Source organism: Dipteris shenzhenensis, chromosome 1, assembly GCF_047967505.1.
Source record: "Dipteris shenzhenensis isolate YYH24624 ecotype China chromosome 1, Dip_SZ_1.0, whole genome shotgun sequence".
In the NCBI taxonomy this organism is placed as follows: domain Eukaryota; kingdom Viridiplantae; phylum Streptophyta; class Polypodiopsida; order Gleicheniales; family Dipteridaceae; genus Dipteris; species Dipteris shenzhenensis.
Window position 1 is genome coordinate 47,584,118 of NC_141596.1, and position 20,530 is coordinate 47,604,647.

Here is a 20,530-nt window from a genome sequence, read left to right on the forward strand (position 1 = left end):
AGTCCCAAGGTCTGAGGAAGTCATAGATAGTAGGAGCACGCATGGGCCTTCTGCCCATATACTAGAAGCTCCGAGGTGGCTCTGGTTGTGCAAGGTGTGAACACGGGTGGGGCTTCTATCCATACACTAGAGAGCTCCGAGATGACTCTGGTTGGCAAGAAAGGCAGATCACGATAGACTAGAGTGCTCCGAGGTGGCTCTAGCTGTGCGGAGACCACGAAATGGGTTGCAAGAAAGGCGGAGGATGATGATGCAAGAAAGAGCAGGTAGGAATAGGTAAAGATAAAACCAATCCAACAGAGGTGGTGGAGTAGTTGTTGTAGCCCAACGGACCACTAAATGCCTTGCAAGAAAGGCGGATGAGGATCATGCAAGAAAGAGCAGATAGGAGTAGGTGAAGATAAAAGCAATCGAGCAGAGGTGGTGGAGTAGTTGTTGCAACCCAACGGAACTAAAGGGAGAGAATGAGCTCCATGCAACACCATCGTTGGTTTGGACGTGAGCCGCATCGACCTCAAGATGAACAAACATAACAGTGCTATCATAAACAATCATTGAGGAGAACTCAAAATATCACCATGATAGTGAGAAGTGGCTTCTTTGTCACAACCTGGGCGAGGCTTGGCCATACTCATCATGTCTGAAAAGAAATTGAGATGAGAAGTCAAAAGTGGAAAAGATCAAACAGAAATAGCAAAATTTGAAGTCGAAAACACAGTCAAGCAGGTACCCTTCTTGAATTGGCCACTAATAGTGTCCATCGAATCACCAGAGGCTTGCTCCGCATCGTCAAAATCCCCCATCGAGATGACAAAACATATGAGAGCATATAATAGTCGAAACATGCACGAAGGTTGCCTCGATTCGCAGACTTGGTGAGCTCTTGTAGAGGAACATCGACTTACTATCTTGGCCACCATCAAGCACCAACGACTACAATAGAAAGACCAAGCACTAACCATACCGAAACAGGTTCTAGGAGAAGGCCAAACAACCATGTTCAATCTTTCGTGGGAAACAGATCGATAGCGAGGTGCTTTCATTCCGAAACGGGCCCTGAACAAAGCCAAACCAGTGTAATCGATGCAGCATGAGTATAGGAGCGGTGCATGGTGACTGAAATGATCATCGTCAAGCTCTTACACTTTCCATGCACAAATGCGACTGAGCCAAACAAAATGGGTTTCAAGCGATCCATGCAAAGGTAAGGGCCGAGCCATAAGGGTTGGACACTCGTCGCATGACTATAACTCACCAACCTGGGACCGACATGTGGCACATTCCGACGGTGGGTTTGAAATGATCCATGCAGAGGTAACGCCCATGCATACGGGCTGGTGGACACGAGGCAAACGGCAAGCCAACACAAATAGGACGACAACAGATGGCACGATCTGGAGGTTGAGAGCACGGGTGCAATGAAAATCCACCAACACCCACGTGGATGAAACAGGTTCGGAGGAAATGAAGAAAACAAAATAAAATGAAAGACAAACAAGATGAGGTTACCTCAATGGGCTTGTCTCATATGCGCAGCTTGAGAGAGAGAGAGAGAGAGAGAGAGAGAGAGAGAGAGAGAGAGAGAGAGAGGACTTGGATGTGCACGAAGGAGAAGAGAGAAGAGAGAGAGAGGGGGCAAGGGGCCTTGCCTTGAAATAGAAAGAGAGAAAGATGGAAAGTAGAAATTAGAGAAGGGCACAAAAAATGGATTAAAAAGGGAAAGGAGAAATTAGAGAAGGGCACAAAAAATGGATTCTAAATTATTTTCGTTTTGCCAAGCTCACCAAAGGTTAGTTAGACTTAAGGTGGCAGCCCCAAACAAAAAAAGAAGGGTGGTGCAGATGAGGTGGCGGTGAGTACGAAATGAAGAGAACTGTTGTCTTTTGGCATGGCTCTGGCGATGAAAACCAAAGCAAACAACGCGCTCCATCTCCATCTCCATCTCCATCTCGTGCGACAGAAAGCTCTGGTTGCCTGGCTATGGCGACCTCTCCATAGCTCTCTCGCCTTCCCTTCCTCTCTCTCCCTTCCATCTCCTCCATGGCTCCCCAGCTTCTCCTCCTCGCCAGCTTCTCCTCCTTCTTCTTCCTCCTTGCCTCCTCCTCCTTCTCTCCTTTCCCTCTTCCCATCATCTACAACACCTCCTCCGGCCCCGTCCCTCATAAGCTCAACGTCCACCTCGTCCCTCACACCCATGACGACGTCGGTTGGCTCAAAACCGTCGACCAGTACTACGTTGGCTCCAACAATTCCATCCAGGTTTTTGCATCGCTCCCCCCCTTCCTATATTATACCTGTCGCAAAATGCCTGAATTTAGCAGGCTCCACAGTGCCTCTGCAGTACCAAACCATCATCCTCACGATAGTGACCAAACACCGTGAAGCACGATCGTATTTCGAGGTGCTAAGATGAATCTTGGAAAGGGAAGCAGAGATCGTTCCCTTTATCCAAGAGCAATGCTGAGGAGAGCTTTGTGCCATTGTAAGCGCCCAATTTTACGATAGTTAAAGTGCAGAACGAGCTTGAGTTCGTTGATCACGTACAGGCAGTCGTGCGTTCCTCTCAATCTGCCGCGGGCTTTAAGACTAGCTGGTGTGCGTTCCTGATGACTTTGAGCGACGATGGTATCGGTTTTCCATAGATGTCGATGTACCGTGCATTATACAGAGTTGTGCGTTCCCTCGTGAATTTGACAGATGGCAGCAACTTGAGCCGCACGTCCACCCGCGAGCGGCTAATTTTCAAAGTCCCCTCCCAGTCTTGCTTTTACGATCCTGAGTAATGGAGTTTGTCGCATATCGGTAGTACCGTTTCTCAAAGAACTCCCATCTAGCTGACTAGCATTGAAGAATCTCTGACCCCTGTCTCTCTGCATTTGCTGAGGCTTGCCGTTGGAAGGTGCAACACTTCTATGTGACTGAAGACTCATTTTCCTCCTCACCCTTTCGCAGTTCCACTTGATGCTTAGTCAGATCGTTGCAGGCTTAATTTTACAATTTAGCTGCTTGTTAATGGGAGTTTGCTATCAAATTTCTACATTCCCTGAATCGCCTTTTTGAAATCGCAGGGATTCACAAAGAAGCACACGTTTTTTTTCAAAATGTACGTGTGATAGCTCAAATATGAGTTGAATGTAACTGGTTTTCACTTTTTTTCGTTAACCAGAATGCAGCTGTGAACTTGATATTGGACACTGTGATTGCTGCACTCCAGGATGATGTGAACCGGAAGTTTATATATGTCGAACAGGTACTCTTCAGGGGCCTTTTTTATACTCTGCGCTCAAAGCGCGTTTGGAAAACTTGTCCCTTAAAAAAAGTGAAACTATGCTTGATTCCACAGGATGGTACTGCATTTGTTGCTCTTCACTTTCTTCGTTTAACAAGATAGGCCTGCCCGGGATCTAAAATAGCGAAATTGAGGACGAATTGGATGTGTAGCGCAGAAAAGAGGGTGGAGATTATGAATTGAAATCAGAGAGAGAGAGAGAGAGAGGGGGGGGGGGGGGGAGACAGAGTAGAGAAAAAGATGGAGGATTTCCAAGAAATAAAAATAGTAAGTGGAACTTGGACGAATCGCAAAATAAAGAAGTTAATTTCCCTTTCGCAGAAACGTTACTATACCCTTTCCCCTAGGGCAGGCCAAAAATGTGTTATTGGAAATTGTTTCCGCAATCTCCATGCCCTTTCGACTAAGGGCATACGCAAGGACTGAATGAAGGGTCGAAAAATAGAAATGAACGCAAGGAGAAAAACCACCATGTCATCAAAGTTGGTCGTTGCAGGGTGAAGAACTTCAGGGGTGTTCACAAAACGAGAGACCCCTTCCATACTTTTCATGAGTACCGCCATTTTATCCTCATCATCTGATGGACATTTTAAACTGGATAGTTGTTGCACAAGTGATTCCAACTTGGCTAAATGATCACGGAACTCATCATTATCCTCCATTTGCAATTTGTAAAATTGTAATTTCAAAAACACTTTGGAGTTTGTAATTTTGTTACCGAAAAGGCTCTCCAGGCACTCCCAAATCTCTTTAGCAGTTGTCTTGAAGTCCACATGATGAACAAGTGAGTCGGTTAAGCATAGACCAAGCAATGGCCTTAGCATTTTGCTGCTTCCATATCTTGTGTTGTGGCTGATCAAGCGTGTCCGCACAGTCTTCCTCAACAACATCCAAGACTTCTTCGCACATAAGAAGAAGTTGCATCCTCGTTTGCCAGGTAGGAAATCCCTCCCCTTTGAGCTTTTCCACGAGCAATGAGGCGGAAGTAAGAGAGGTCATTGTGGTGTGCAGCAAGCAGCAGCTCCAAGGTGGAAAGAATGTGATGTCAGGTGGAGATGAATAGCGGGCAGTTAGAGCATGAGCAGCTGGAGCGGCAAAAGGGCTGAAATCTGAGGCAGAATCAGCAGCATATTGGAGCACAAAAGGGCCAAAAGATCAGAGGCATAGGCAGCAAATTACGGGCAACCATTACGGGCTGATTGGAGCGTGAATAGCAGCTGGAAATAAAGGCGGCATCAGAGGCAGCAGCTGGTGGGAATTTTGAGGGTGGGAGCAGCAGCAATAGGCGGCTGGAGATGAGAAGAAGAGCCATGTAGTGAAAGAGGAAAGGGGCAGATTTGGAGATGGGGAGAGAATAGCAGGAGGAGGGGAGGAGAAGAGAGGAGAAGGAGAGCGGAAGAGAGAAGGATGAGGGGATAGAGAGATAGAGAGAGAGATGAGAGAGAGTCTGAGCGTAGGCAGCAGGTAGCAGGAAGGAGGAGGGAGAGTAGATAGGATTAGATGTCACATCAAAAAGTACCATACAAATTATTAGGGGCTGACTTATATAGTCCCCCTTCTTTCTCCTATCTTACCACCAATTTCCCTTCTTTTTCCCACCTATTTCCCACCTAATTCCCTGCTATTTCCCACCTTCATTACAGCCATCCCTCCCCAAGGAATTTTGCCCTCAAAATTTTATATGCGGGCTGTTAAATAGGTGCAGCAAACAGCAAATAATAATCAGCCCGGTAGGAGATAGGGGTTGTCTTGGACAATGCTCTCTGGTTGCCATGAGTTCTCATCCTGAGGAAGTCCTTGCCACTTGATTAAGATACTCGGTGTAGACTTTGTTTCGGAGTACGTGATCCCTGAAACCCATGATGCGCTCCGGAACATAGAGTATGTGGCCCTCTTCATCCATAGGTGGTAGCTCAGGAAGGACTTGGACATGCTGTCCGACATGTGGCTTCAGCAAGGACACATGGAAAACATTATGAATCCTGGAGGTCCTAGGTAGCTCCAACTCATACGCCACCTCGCCAACTTTGCGGATGATCGTGTAGGGACCGTAATACCTGTGAGCAAGCTTCGTGTCAGTGTTACCTTTCAGCGAGGCATAACGGTTCTTATGGAGGCGTAAGTGCACATAATCCCCTTCTTCAAAAGATAGATACATCCCGTGTTCATTCGCATACTTCTGCTTGGCTTGGGCATCCTGCATATTCTTTTTAGCCAATTGCAGAACAGCATCCATACTCTCCAAGTCATTTCTTGCTTGCTGATTTTTCACAGCCATATTTGCAATTGAAGATGGCATACCCACTGTGCATCCATACATAGCCTCGAATGGGCTCATGCCAATAGAGATGTGTTTGGTACTGTTGTAACAAAATTCAGCAAGTGCCAACCACTTATCCCAAGACTTCTGTGTCTCATGACAGAAATGCCTCAAATACTCCTCCAACCATTTGTTCACCCTTTTTGATTGTCCATCCGTCTCAGGGTGGTAAGCAGTGCTAGGTGTAAGAGAAGTACCCACTGCTGTAAATAACTCCTGCCAAAAGTGACCCATAAATTTTGCATCTATGTCATTGACAATCTCCCGAGGGAAGCCATGATGCTTAAAAACATGCTCGATGAATTGCCAAGCAACCTGTGATGCTGAATAACGGGTCTTAGTGGGTATGAAATGGGCCTGCTTTGTCATTCCGTCAACCACCACAAAAATGCTATCCCATCCCCGCTCTGTGGAAGGCAACCCTGTGATGAAATCCATAGCAATGTGAGTCCATTTGCCTTTTGGAATAGTTAATGGCTGCAAGAGACCCGCGGGTAACCGGCTGTCCACTTTATTCATCTGGCAGGGCAAACATTCACTGACAAATTTAAAAACATCCCGCCACAAGCCATCCCAGATAAAACTCTGTTTGACCTTTTCATATGTCTTAGTAATACCCACATGGCCTGCCATAGGAGATGAGTGCATTTCGTGTAAGACCAGCAGTCGGTACTTTGAATCTGGCACCAAATAAATTATGTCCTTGCACCACCACAGCCCATTATGCAGCTTAAATTCAGCATGCCCTGGCTCGATGGCCTTTGTAACTCCACAAATATGGGAGCTGCCATAGAATCCTGCATGTATTCTTCTTGAATACCATGAATCCACTCCTGGCAAACTGCAAGCCCACATACGGGAAAAGGCATCTGCAACCACGTTTTCTTTCCCTTTCCTGTACTCAATGTCGAAATCATAAGACTGAACCTTAGCAAGCCACCTCTTCTGCTTCATTAACAAGTTGGGCTACGTAAGGAAATACCTGAGTGTCTATGATCTGTCTTAACCTTGATTTTGCTACCGTAGAGGTAGTGGTGCCATTTTTCGAAAGCATGGAGGATAGCCAACATCTCCTAATCATACACATGATAATCCAGTTCCTTGGCATCCAATTTCCAGCTTGCAAAAGCAATTACCCCGTGTTCCTGCCTTAGCACAGCCCCTAATCCTTTGCCACTGGCATCTGCCTCCACAATGAAAGTATGTGAAAAATCAGGGCATACCAACACAGGAGAATGAGTGAGGGCGAATTTCAGGTCTTCAAAGCTGCGCTGTGCATCTGTAGACCACATAAAAGCATCCTTCTTCAAAAGGTTTGTTAGAGGGGCTACCCTCTTGGCAAACTTGCGAATAAAGCGTTTGTAGAAGGAAGCAAGACCTAGAAATACCCTCAACTGAGTAGGTTTGCGTGGCTGCAGCCAATCCTCAATGCACCTTTGCAGGATCCACTCGAATGCAATCCTTGCTCACAATGTGACCAAGATACTCAACCTCTTGTGCCATAAAAGTGCATTTTTTGGCTTTATCATAAAGCTGATGCAACCTCAAAATTTCCAGCACTTGCTTGACATGTCTGATGTGCTCCTGCTTATCCTTGCTGTAAATGAGGATGTCATAAAAAAATACCAGCACATATTTGAAAAGGAGAGGCTGCAAAATCTTGTTCATGAGTGCCTGGAAGGTAGCTGGTGCATTGGTCAATCTAAAAGGCATCACCTTGAACTCATACAGTCCCCTCTCTGTGCGAAAGGCTGTCTTGTGCTCATCCCCAGCTTTCATTCTAATCTGATGATAGCCGGACCTCAAATCAATCTTAGTGAAAAACTGAGCACCCTTGAGTTCATCCAACAGGTCATCTATCTTGGGGATTGGAAACCTGTTCTTGATGGTGACCTTATTCAAGTCTCTGTAGTCAATGCACATATAGTAAGAACCGCCCTTCTTCACAAGGAGAATAGGTGATGCAAAAGGAGAAGTGCTATGAGTGATGAAACTCTTTTGAAGTCCGTCCCTCACTTGAGTTGCCACTTCCTCCCGTTCTGTGAAGATCCACACTTTTCGAAAATGCAAATGTGTGCAATGCATGCAGAATTTGAATGCTGATTGGCCCTCCAATGGGGAAGAGCGCCCTTGTGAGAGTACTTGTTCCTTTTTCGACTTACATGCAAGGTGGGAGAGAGATGACGGATGAATGCAATGTGGTAGAAAGAATGCTACGTGAGATTCACAATGAAAGGGTGATACCCTTTCATTAATGTCCCTTGAGATCACTCAAGTTCCATCTTCCCATTTACACCTACCCTTAGCCTATGACCCATGCACCTACCATTCAATGCACTCTAATGCACCCTTTCCCTTTCCTATTGCCCCTAGGACCTAGACACGTGTGTGCACATCTTTATTACTAATCATTGGCCAATGTTACATAGTTTTGGCGGTACTATTTACACCGCTTGATCGATCATAAATACAAACATATAACCGCACCATCAAATTGGCGCCTAACAATAATAAAGTTCTAATGACTATTAATTAACTAAATAATCATTTCTCTTGTCATGACACTCTCTTCTGCTTGAATGAGCAGAAGTCCTCTTCTGGATTATTGCTTGTCTCCTCCTCTTAGTTCATGCCGAGCTTTCATACGAAGTTGATGATAACCAGATTTCAAATCCAATTTGCTAAAAACTTTAGCACCTTTAAGCATATCCAATAAATCATCCACTCTTGGAATCGGATACCGGTTCTTAATCGTAAGTTTATTCAAAGCACGGTAATCTATACACATACGATATGATTCATCCTTCTTCTTAACCAATAATACAGGTGCTCCAAATGGAGAACTGCTTGGTCAAATCAGGCCTTTTTGCAACAGATCTTCAATTTGTTTTTCTACCTCCTCCATTTCTATCCTGTTCATCCTATATGGGGCTCTACATGGAGGGGAAGCTCTTGGCTCTAAGTCTATGGCATGATCATCTTCTCTCTCCATGGGCAATTCGAATGAGTCATCTCTTGAAAATCGATCCTCATAAGCTCTAAGGAACTCATTTCTCTTCCGATCTTCTTTTGAGATATGAAGATCTCGTGAATCCCGTATATACACAAGATTACAATCTACCCCTCTTTTTACCAATCTTTTCGCTTGGGTAGGAGTAATCAATGGAATTGTATACACGTCCCGATCCCCTACGATCCTTATGTTTTCATCCTTATGTACAAAGCAACAATGATGAGTATGAGGATGAATAGCAGGGTTAAAATCATACCGCCATGGTTTACCTAGTATCATGTCAACGTCTTGTAAAGGGGCTACTAGAAAATCCCTTCGATCTCTATATTTTTGTATACGAAAAGGAATATTTCGTACTATGGATGTGTCTTCTTCATTGTGTCCCCTAAAAGCTCCTGAAAGCGACATGTTTTTTATAGGTTCTGGTTTAAGATGGAGTAATTTTGCCAATCTATCACTTACTAAGTCATAATTACATCCATCATCTAGGAGAACCACTATTCTCTGTCCATTCACGATCATGAGGCCCAAAGGTATTGGCTGAATGGACAGCATTCACTATTGGCTCAATAGTCACAGTAGATTTCGAGGGTGACAAGGTAGAAGCCTCACCCTCCTGCTTGGATGCCTTGGCTTTCCCTTTTACTGAATTCGTCTTGGCAATCTTAGCCAAGAGAACGGGACACTTATGCCATACGTGCCCTGGCTTATGTTTCTTACAACCGAAACATTTTCCTTCCTTAATCAACTTCCTCTTCTCTTCGTCAGTCATAGAAGGAAATGGCACCCATCCAGGACGTGATTGGCTGTTCACATTCCTTACAAGAGCTTTACCCTTCCCTTTATTATTCTTAAACCGGTTTGGTTTCCTAAAAGTGGGTATATTATTGGTCTTAGATGATGACCCATACTCCTTATTGAAGGGTTTACGAGGATTCAATTTTCTCTCGGCTATTTCAGCCAGCTTAGTGAGGTCCTTAAGCGTGATCGGGTTAAACATTTCAACCTCGTACCTTACTTCTGGGCTTAAAGCTGCTAAATACTTCTTTCTCCCATCTTCCTCACTCTTTTCGGGTAACTCTAGAGAGAGTTTCCAAAATCTGGCTGTAAAATCTGCATTACTCTCATTATCGAACTGCCTAAACCTCTCCCAACGAAAGGTTAGGTTCTTCATGCCTCGGTGGCATGAAAGTGGTTTTCAGTTGCTCCACAAATTTAGCCCATTCATGAATAGGCTCTTTTCCTGTTTGTGACAAGGACCACCACATTAGAGCATCCTTTTGCAGATGCAATGTGGCAAGAGCAAGCTTCTCTTGCTCGGTCTTGTCTTGATGGGCAAAGTATAGCTCAAAATGACGAATCCAATTGAGGATTTTGTCAGCCTCCCTTGCCCCATCATATTTGGGGAACTCAATTCTCTCTCGCGGTTGGAATTTGGACCTCTTAGAAGGGTTACTCAACTCTTCATCCCCGAAGTTTAAAGTCCTCTTAGTCCCTAATCTTGTCATAATGGACTGCTCAATCATATTGCTAAGCTGGAAAACCAGCTTATCAACAAGAGTCTCCTCTCTTCCTCTTGCACTTGGATTAGAATCCATGTGTATTGGGTTTTGAGTTGAAGGCATGAACTCATCACCTTGTTCTTGGCTGGTCTCATTTCTTCTTTCATTACGAAAGGAGAACTCCCTATCAGTAGGTTCTTGAAGGAGAGACTGCTGTAAATCTATTTGTGGGTTATCATACTCAAGATGTGTATAACTCTCACCTAATCCATCCTCTTCAAGAGGGGGTGAAGGTATTCTTTCTCTCTCTCCTTGGGGTAATGGAGGAAAAGGAATAAGTTCATTGTTATATGTCCCTTCCCCTTCCATTCTTTCCTTTTATTAATACAAGAGAGAAAAATTTCTTGCTGTAATTTCAAAAAAGAAGGTTTATTTTACAGCAAACTTCAAGTGTTGTAGAGGTGGTGGTACTTATCCGACTCCCGCTTCGTTTGTGTTGAGAAGACACTTAAAATCACCTCCTTTCCCTTCTCTTTCAAGCTTTTCTTCTTGTATTTCTGCTGTAAACTGGTACGCTCCGTTTGGGCTACTTGTTTTGAGCGGATTGGAGCTCTAGATACCGTTATAGGGGGTACTTGATGGGTGGATCACTCTTAAAATCTTATTCCGATCCGACTTCCGGTTGTGTAGAACGGGAATCCCTTTTTCTCACGGTTTAAGGGTACATTCACATGGGTGGGGGGGAGGGGGGAAGAGAACACCCCGTTCGCCGTTCGCCGTTGAAGGCCAAAATTTTTCGGAAAAATCCCTTGTCTCAGAACCTCGAGATCGGTCAGTCGTGATCCTTTTCCGCCAACCTCTCTTGCGACTTCCGTCGTTTGCAACTGTTGCCCTCTTCTCGTCCCGCTCGTGGATCGTCGCAGCTCTGATACCATATGTGAAGATCCACACTTTTCGAAAATGCAAATGTGTGCAATGCATGCAGATTTTGAATGCGGATTGGCCCTCCAATGGGGAAGAGCGCCCTCGTGAGAGTACTTGTTTCTTTTTCGACCTACATGCAAGGTGGGAGAGAGATGACGGATGAATGCAATGTGGTAGAAAGAATGCTACGTGAGATTCACAATGAAAGGGTGATACCCTTTCATTAATGTCCCTTGAGATCACTCAAGTTCCATCTTCCCATTTACACCTACCCTTAGCCTATGACCTATGCACCTACCATTCAATGCACTCTAATGTACCCTTTCCCTTTCCTATTGCCCCTAGGACCTAGACACGTGTGTGCACATCTTTATTACTAATCATTGGCCAATGTTACATAGTTTTGGCGGTACTATTTACACCGCTTGATCGATCATAAATACAAACATATAACCGCACCATCAAATTGGCGCCTAACAATAATAAAGTTCTAATGACTATTAATTAACTAAATAATCATTTCTCTTGTCATGACACGTTCTACCTTAGAGAGTCGGTATGGGGCCTTATTGATTGGCTTACTGCCAGGTTCCAGGACTATGGCATGATCTACATTTCTTCTCGAGGCAACTATGATGGCAAATCAGCAAACACATCTGCAAACTTTGAGAGCAATCTCTGCAGATCACAATCATCAACATGGGGAGTGCCACCCTCCTTAGTTACTGACACATTTAATGCATATATGACACTGCCCCTCTTGAGCTCTCTGGTCAACTGCCTTGCTGAAATGACCTGCAATTTAGGAGCTGCAATACCATGCAATGTAACTGATCCATCCCTGTGGACAAAGCTGAGTGTTAAGGCATTGAAATCCATGCTGATTTTGCCCAGTGATTGCAACCAATCACAGCCCAGGACAACATCTATTGGGCCCATGTCAAGTGCCAAGAATCACCTGCAAATGTATAGTCATCAGAGAACTTAATCCTTGCATCTTGGCAACGAGATCTACTGACCATATGCTGTCCATTGGCCACTTCTACTCTCAGCCCATGGTCTATCTCTGTAGCAATCAGTCCCACCCTCTATAAGGTCTTGTAGTTAACAAAACCGTGGGTGCTACCGCTGTCCACCAACACATGCACAATCCTGCCATTAATCATTCCTGTTAATCTGATAGTATCAGCACTTTTGGCACCCATCAGGGCACGCATGGAAATAGTATAAAGTGTTGACTGGGCATCCCAATAAACCTCCTCCTCGTTCATAGGAGTATTACCACCTGCATCTTCACGTGCATAAAAAGGCATTGCATCGTGATGCTCCACAGAAAAGAGTGTGGGCCTATGGCCTCTCATGCCACCAGTGGGCAAAATCTCATACGAATGCAAAGCATGAGTGTCATGCACAATAACACCACCAGGATCAAAAGGAAAGTCAGTGCCTTTTGTGGCTCCAGTGTCAGGAGCCTCATCTGCATCATGTGTTTTTGCCATCTCATCCTGAGATGTATATAAAGAAAATGGGGCATCAAACGATTCCTCGTCATTTGAGAGGTCAATGATCATGCTGAGCTTGGCAGTACCACTGTTGCGCATCTTGCACACATTCCTGTGCGCAAGAGTCCATTTCTCACCACATTTAAAACATAAGTTGGCCTTCTTTCTGCTGTCCATTATTGCCCGTGTATGCTGTTTTATCTCAGCCTGCTCATTTCCAGCAGTAGGCTTGCCTCCAGGCTTGGCATTAGGATACCTATAAGGCCTGGCATACGGCATCTTACTACGTGAGACAGTAGGAAAGCGAGGAAATGGTGCTGCTGCAGATTTCTTGTTAGTCCACTCAACAAACTTAGGCTTCGACTCAGCGTCATACCCCGTAGCATGCGAGCTGCCCATGGCATTTGTCACGATCTGTGACGTATTCCTTTCTCTCTTTCTAAACTTATGGATGGTTTGATGAATGGACACTTGTGGAAGGGTATGCGCTTTCGACGGGACACTTGCCCTTTCGACGGGACACTTCCTATAAGGCATAACCCTTCACAAGAGACATTCTAATGAAGAGACATTCCTATTGTAATGTACCCTCTTATCAAGGGTCACACCCTTCACAAGGGGTACACACCTCTTCATGCACATACCCTTTGGAGTACGCACCTTTTCATGTGTGACTCTTCACTCTCTATATAAGAGAGGCCCAATTGTATGGATGACAACAACATCTATCCTACAGACATTCAAACAAACTACACGGCAGCCCTGCGCAGCCCTAGCCCTAGCCGAACTGCATGCCAGCCCTACGCAGCCCTGCGCCGATCTGCACGCCAGTCCTGCGCAGCCCTGCGCAGATCTGCACGCCAGCCCCTTGCGCAGCCCTCGCCTCACTAGCACGCCAGCCCCCTGCGCATTCATTGGCCTCGCCAGCACGTGCCCTCTCCCCTTGCGCAATCATTGGCCTCACCAGCACGCAGCCCCCCCCCCCCCCCCCCCCCGGCGCAGTCTTTGCCAGCCAAGCCAGCCTAACTGTGCAGCCCAGCCCTGCCTTCCTGCGCAGTCCAGCCCTGGGAACTGCCACGTGTTTCGCCATTGACAGCCTGCAGCCCCCCCCTTGTTTCGCCATCTTTGTCCTGCCAAATCAGCACCAGTTGCAGCCTCCTCGCGCGATGAAGACATCCTGTTAATAGCCCGGACCAGACAAGCCTCGATTCGCTCCTCGCAAACCACTGCAACATGGATCTCCGGACAGCGATTTGCAGCCTTCTTCTACACAACAATTTGGCAAATTAAATTATTGCCAGGTGGAGTCTTTCCAATCTGCTTTTAAGGATTCTCTTGCCATTAACAAATTACAGCAAATGAAAGAATCTCCCTCAAAGCATGGAAACCCCTAGTAATTCACCCGGCATTTCAAGGATACCTCAGGCATCAGCTACCACACAATATCGTGTTCAAATTGCACAGCCAGCCCATTTCGGAGCCTTTGCATCTTGGGTCTTCTGTGTCACGTGCCCTCCTAGTGATTTGGACCACATCCTCTACCTTCTGCGTGAGGCACCTCAGTTACATTACTTCCTCAGCACAGTACAGGTTGTGTTCCACGAGACACGAAGATATCTTGAACCCGATATTCCTCAAGAGTTTGCTGTCCATCTGTGGAGAGAATTTTACCCCTCACCTTCGGCATCTCCAGGGTACTCTCCACCTCCTTCAGCTCCCAGATATCCTCCTCTACAGGTTGTACCTTCTCCAAGACAGTATTTACACTCCGAAGGCACTCCTCCTGGATATCCTCCACTTCCGACAGCAGCTCCTTATGCCTTCTCAGATCCGTGGACTCTGCTACCTACTCCTGTCCTCTCACGAGCAGTAACACCACTTTCGGCATCACCAGTGTTACCTCAGACAGGACCTCCTTTACTAGATTTCCACGGGTGGTTCCATCCTGCCTCGCCTGCCTCCTCCAACATGAGTAACCTCAGGGAGCAGCCCGAATCCTCTTCCAGGAATGGTACAAACTAGAGCGCAAGTTCGCGCTTTTCTCACAGGGATCTCCGATATGTCGCAACGCTCGCGTGAAGCCTCTCCAGAGATCAAAGACTCAAGTCCAAAAAAGACCTCTGAAGTCAACGTACAAGACGAATCACTATTGCAACTCCAAATTTCCCAGCTTCAGGACAGCATCTCCGACTTGGTCGAGAAAGTTCAACAACTTCAAGACTCTCGCAGTACCACCCATACAGAGGATGACGTGACGCAACCAGACGACTATGCGGATTCATTCCCACCAGAGGTAGAAAACACTGAACTACGTGCCCTCTACCGTTTACTTCAAGCTTCCAAAACTAAAAGACTTGACATCAAACTTTCGGAAGCCTACACTGGTCAACGCAATTGCCGAACAGTTGACCAATGGCTCGCAAAAATGCGCATGTATTTTGATACTGTTGACCTCACTGAAGGCAAAAAGATCGCCTTGGCGGCCTCCCTCTTGAAGGATACAGCTTTTCTATGGTGGCAAAGACGCTTAAAGGACGGCAAAAGTGTGTTAACATGGGAACGTTTTGAACACGTGCTCCGTAAGCAGTTTATACCTGCCAATGCGGACTTCCAAGCACGTTCAAAACTCCGACAGTTGGAGCAAACGGGTTCCCTGTCTTCCTACATCTCTCAGTTCACCACATTGGTGCTGGAGATTGATGGTTTAACTGAGGATGATCGCCTTCATGCTTTCATCTCAGGCCTAAATCCCTCGTTACGCATTGATGTCCTTAAAGCAAACATCACCACCACAGATGGTGCTATTGCTTACGCAGAGCGCATTACAGATTTTCAAAACACAGGGAAGCAGAGTGCTAATCGCACACAAAACTCTCCTATGGCCAAAGATGCTCACCCTCAAGATAACACCAGGTTTCGAAAAAACTTCGGTAATCAAGGTCAGCGACAGTCTCAAGATCCCCAGAAGATTCAGAAATCATATGCTGGATTCCTTCAGAAGCACTCCTCCAAGGATCGCGCTTCTTCTTCACAAAGTCATTACCGACATCCCCAACATAAAGGTGCGGCCACTAACAAGAAGAACAGCTCTAGCACAAAAGGACTTTGTACCATCTGTACTGGTAACCATAGATGGTTCGATTGTTCCAAGCGACCAAAGCAAAATTCCAATATGGAACCTAGCACTTCCCAAAGAGAAGATGCTACCCCAGCACAAGACAAGAAAGGCAAAGCTGTTCGAATGGCGAATACCATCCACCTGAGCCTTGCCAGCAACCCCGAACCTTCCCTGGCCACTCAAGTACTTTGTGTTCAAGGATCGATTCGTGGAACAACGGTCACTATCCTCATCGACAGTGGCTGCTCTCATAATTTCCTAGCTAGTTCTATGTTCGACAAACTTCGGTTGACCACCAGTCCTAGTCTCATGGACTATCAAATTGAACTCGCAAATAGAACTACTTTCTTGTGCAACACCAGGATCAAAAACTTGTCTTTCCGCATCCAACATTATACGGACAGGTTGAACTTCGACATCATGCCTCTTTCTCGGTACGATGTCATACTCGGACAACAATGGCTCTACGACTATGATCCATCAATCAGTTTTCGCAGCCATACTATCCAGTTTGTCCACCAGGGAAAACTTATTGAGCTAACTGGTTCTAGGGACTCTCCTTCAACCCCAGTTGCCTCTGCCCTACAAGTAAAGAAGTGGGTTCGTAAACGACAAGTACTTCACTTCTGTTGGTTACAGCAATCGAGGAGACACCAACTAAGGATCCTCCTGAATACCTCAACCAACCTTTTTTCCAGCCCTACCTGGATATTTTTCCACAGGAATTGCCAAAGTAGTTACCACCTCGATGACCAGTGGATCACCCAATCGAACTTATTCCAGGTAGTAATCCACCGCTGAAACCTCCTTATCGGGTTTCTTACACTCAAAATGAAGAAATCCAAAGACAGGTCACTGAACTACTCGACAAAGGTCACATTCGGCCCAGTCGCAGCCCTTTCGGATCTCCTGTACTACTTGTGGAAAAAAAAATAAGTCAATGCGTCTCTGCATCGACTACCGAGCCCTCAACAAGCTCACTATCAAAAACAAGTATCCATTGCCTCGCATCGATGACCTCTTCGATCAACTTCTACATGCAACACAATTCTCAAAGATTGATCTTCGTTCAGGTTATCATCAGATTCACATACGAGAAGGCGATGAGTACAAAACAGCTTTTCGAACAAAGTATGGACACTATGAATGTTTGGTCATGCCTTTTGGGTTAAGCAATGCCCCGGCCACATTCATGACATTAATGAACGACATCTTCAAGTCATCGTTTACCTCGATGACATCCTCGTTTTCAGCAGATCCCTACTTGAGCACAAACAACATCTTCACCAAGTTTTTGAAGTTCTTCGCGCAAATTCTCTCTACATCAACATTAAGAAGAGTGAGTTCTTCAAAACCCAACTCGAATATTTGGGACATGTTATTTCCGCTCAAGGCATCTCTGTGGATCCCAAGAAGGTCGAGGTAATCCGAAACTAGCCTACTCCTAAGAATGTTCATGATGTCCGCTCTTTTCTCGGATTGGCAAACTTCTACCATACAAAGGTCTATCAATTTTCCAAAATCGCAGCTCATATGTCCGAATTATTGAAAAGCACATCAGTTTTTCAGTGGCTTCTCGAAACAGAGTATAGTTTCCAATAACTCAAGCAAGCCCTCACTACCACACCAGTTATGGCTATTGCTGACCCCAACCTTCCATTTGAGGTCATGACCGACGCTTCCGACATCGCTACAGGAGCAGTCTTGATGCAAGAAGGCAGAGTTATTGCTTTTGACAGCCATAAACATTCTGACATCCAAACCCGATATCCGGTTTATGATAAGGAGTTTCTTGCCGTTGTACATGCTTATCGCTCTTGGAAACATTATCTCATGGGAGCCGACTCTGTGGTCAAAACAGACCATCACTCTTTAAAGTATATCTTTACTCAGCCAATCATGAACGCTCGACAAGCACGCTGGGTTGAGTTTCTGGCCAACTTTCACATGACCATTGAGTACATTCCAGGACTACGCAATGTAGTTGCAGATGCTCTCAACAGGTTACCTCTAGCATCAGCTATGGTAATCTCTACATTATCTATGGATGTTCCGAATTCATTCAAAGGAAAGTATTTCAATGATAAAGACTTCGGCACAACAGTACAGGTTCTTTCAAAAGATCAACCTTCGACTTCCGAACAGAAGATTTTCTCATCCTATTCTTATATGGACGACCTTCTGTACTATCAAGATCGCGTCTGTGTACCACATGACAAGGATGTTCGACGTCTTTTGTTAAAAGAGCATCATGTAGTTCCTTATGCTGCCCATCCAGGCATCAATAAGACTTATCGGTTACTCAGTGCAACATACTACTGGCCTCAGATGAAAAGCGACATCATCAAAATGGTTACATCTTGCTTATCTTGTCAACAAATGAAAGCAAGCCGACGACTTCCAACAGGACTTCTTCAGCCTCTTCCAGTTCCAACTGAAAGGTGGGAAAGTATTTCCATGGATTTCATTACAACACTACCACGATCCTCCAGAGGTAACACTCAGATTATGGTAATTGTTGATCAATTGTCCAAAATGGCACATTTTGTTGCTTGCAAAAGCAGTGCACAGCAGGCTCCGGACATAGCCAAACTTTTCATACAACACATCTTCCGACACCATGGATTGCCCAAGAATATCATATCCGACAGAGATCCTAAGTTTACCAGTCACTTTTGGATTTCCCTGTTCGAATCTTTGGGTACAACTCTACTGTTCAGTTCAGCCTACCACCCAGAATCAGATGGCCAGACTGAAAGAGTCAACCAAGTTCTGGAAGAAATGCTTCGACATTATGTTCAGTCACGCCTAGCAGCTTGGGAAGAGTATCTACCACTCCTTGAGTTTGCTTATAATAACTCTTTCCATAGTGCCATCAGCATGACTCCATTCCAAGCAGCTTATGGACACACTCCGATTGTACCAACGAATTTTGTACTTCAACATCGAGTGGCCCTAGCTGATCAACTGGTTCAAGAAATGCAAGACATTCTACTCCAAGTCAGGGATCATATGCGAAAAGCGCAAGAGTGGTATCAACGGTCTGCTAACAAACATAGACGTCACTTGGAATTTGACATTGGTGACATGGTGCTATTATTTGTAGCCCCACATCACTATAAGACGGTTAAGTCTGTGTTTCCTAAGTTGCGACCAAGATACTATGGACCTTTCCGGATTGTCAAGAAAAGTTCACCTTTAAGTTACAAATTGGAATTACCACCATCATGGGGTAAAATCCATCCAACATTTCATATTTCTTGGCTAAAGACGTACATTCCAAGCGATGAAGCAGTTCCTCCTGCAGGTGATTATGTCCCAGAAATCGAAGATGATTATGTTCTCCTTATTCCTGAGCGTATTCTGGACCATTGACAGTGAGAGACTCGACATCGACTTATCACGGAATTCCTTGTTCTTTGGCGAGATCTGGATGACTCTGACTCTACTTGGCAATCTGATGAAGACTTACAGCAGTACCCTGACATTTTACAGCAGTATTTTCAGAATTTACCGTGATATTTTCTACATCAGTTCATTATCTCCACCAGGGTCTTCTTTTGAGTGGGAGGGGATGTCACGATCTGTGACGTATTCCTTTCTCTCTTTCTAGACTTATGGATGGTTCGATGAATGGACACTTGTGGAAGGGTACGTCCTTTCGACGGGACACTTCCTATAAGGCATAACCCTTCACAAGAGACATTCTAATGAAGAGACATTCCTATTGTAATGTACCCTCTTATCAAGGGTCACACCCTTCACAAGGGGTACACACCTCTTCATGCACATACCCTTTGGAGTACACACCTTTTCATGTGTGACTCTTCACTCTCTATATAAGAGAGGCCTAATTGTATGGATGACAACAACATCTATCCTACAGACATTCAAACAATACAATTATTCCTTGTTCTCTGCTATCTCAGTCTCCTTTCTGTTCCTTAGCACATTTCTAAATATAGTAAATCTAGGATTTCTTACAGCATTTCTGTGCTTGCTAGCATATTTAGGCTCAAATACTTTTGCAAGCTGAGCTGCCCTCTCAATTGTTTGAGGGTTATGTGCCTTCACATCTGCAGCGAGAGAATAATTTAACCCATGGATGAAATGCACCAGCTTTCCCTTTTCAGATACGTCCTGCACAAACAAGGAAAGCCTCCAAAAGTGTTGCAAGTACTCTTGGACCATACCGGTCTGTGACAAGGCATAAAATTCAGCCAAGTATTGATCCAATGTAAGTGGAGATACAAATGTAGTGACCATGAATTCTTTGAAACCCCTCCAAGTGGTTGGTCTTTGAGGCGAATCCCTCATGTATCGCCACCATGTGTGGGCATAGTCCTGTATATGCATACTTGCAAAAATGATGCGCTCCTCCTCAGACTTGGAGTAGAAGCGGAAATAGTCTTCCAGCTTTGTGAGCCACTCCTCCAACTCATTGGGAGTGCGAGTGTCCCCTTTAAACTTATGCACTGTGAGTTTGTCCTTGATATCCTTGGCTGCATAATTCTTGTGTGTGTAACCTCCAGAAGTGCGGGCATCATCATGCTTGAGGTTCACATAATCGGAGAAGGGCATCTCAAGTTTGATGGCCTCAGTATGAACACAAAGAATCTACCAACATGTCATCAAAAGTGGCTTGCTACCCACCACCAACTCCCTGTTGGCTAGAAGCTGCTACCATCTGATGCACTGGCTGCATCTGGCTATATGTGCTCGCTGTCGAAGCGATAGGTGCATGAACCCTGGGCTGGGTCTTTCTGCCAAATGCATCTCTCTGAAATGATGGCATACGAAAGGGCTGAGAAGAGGACTGACCTCTCTCCCAGGGGTGTGGGTTGCCATATAAACCAAAGCTA

General features: G+C 45.3%; 1 protein-coding gene across 1 annotated transcript in view; it reads left to right on the forward strand.

Moving 5' to 3' along the window:
• The first annotated feature begins 1,869 nt into the window (after nt 1-1,869).
• LOC147905951 (alpha-mannosidase-like) overlaps nt 1,870-20,530 on the forward strand; it is a 263,387-nt gene continuing 244,726 nt past the window's right edge. The window contains exons 1-2 of the mRNA XM_087375828.1: nt 1,870-2,259; nt 3,167-3,250. Of these exons, the coding sequence (XP_087231954.1) occupies nt 2,041-2,259; nt 3,167-3,250 (303 nt within the window). The 5' untranslated portion in view covers nt 1,870-2,040. The remainder of the gene's footprint in view (nt 2,260-3,166; nt 3,251-20,530) is intronic.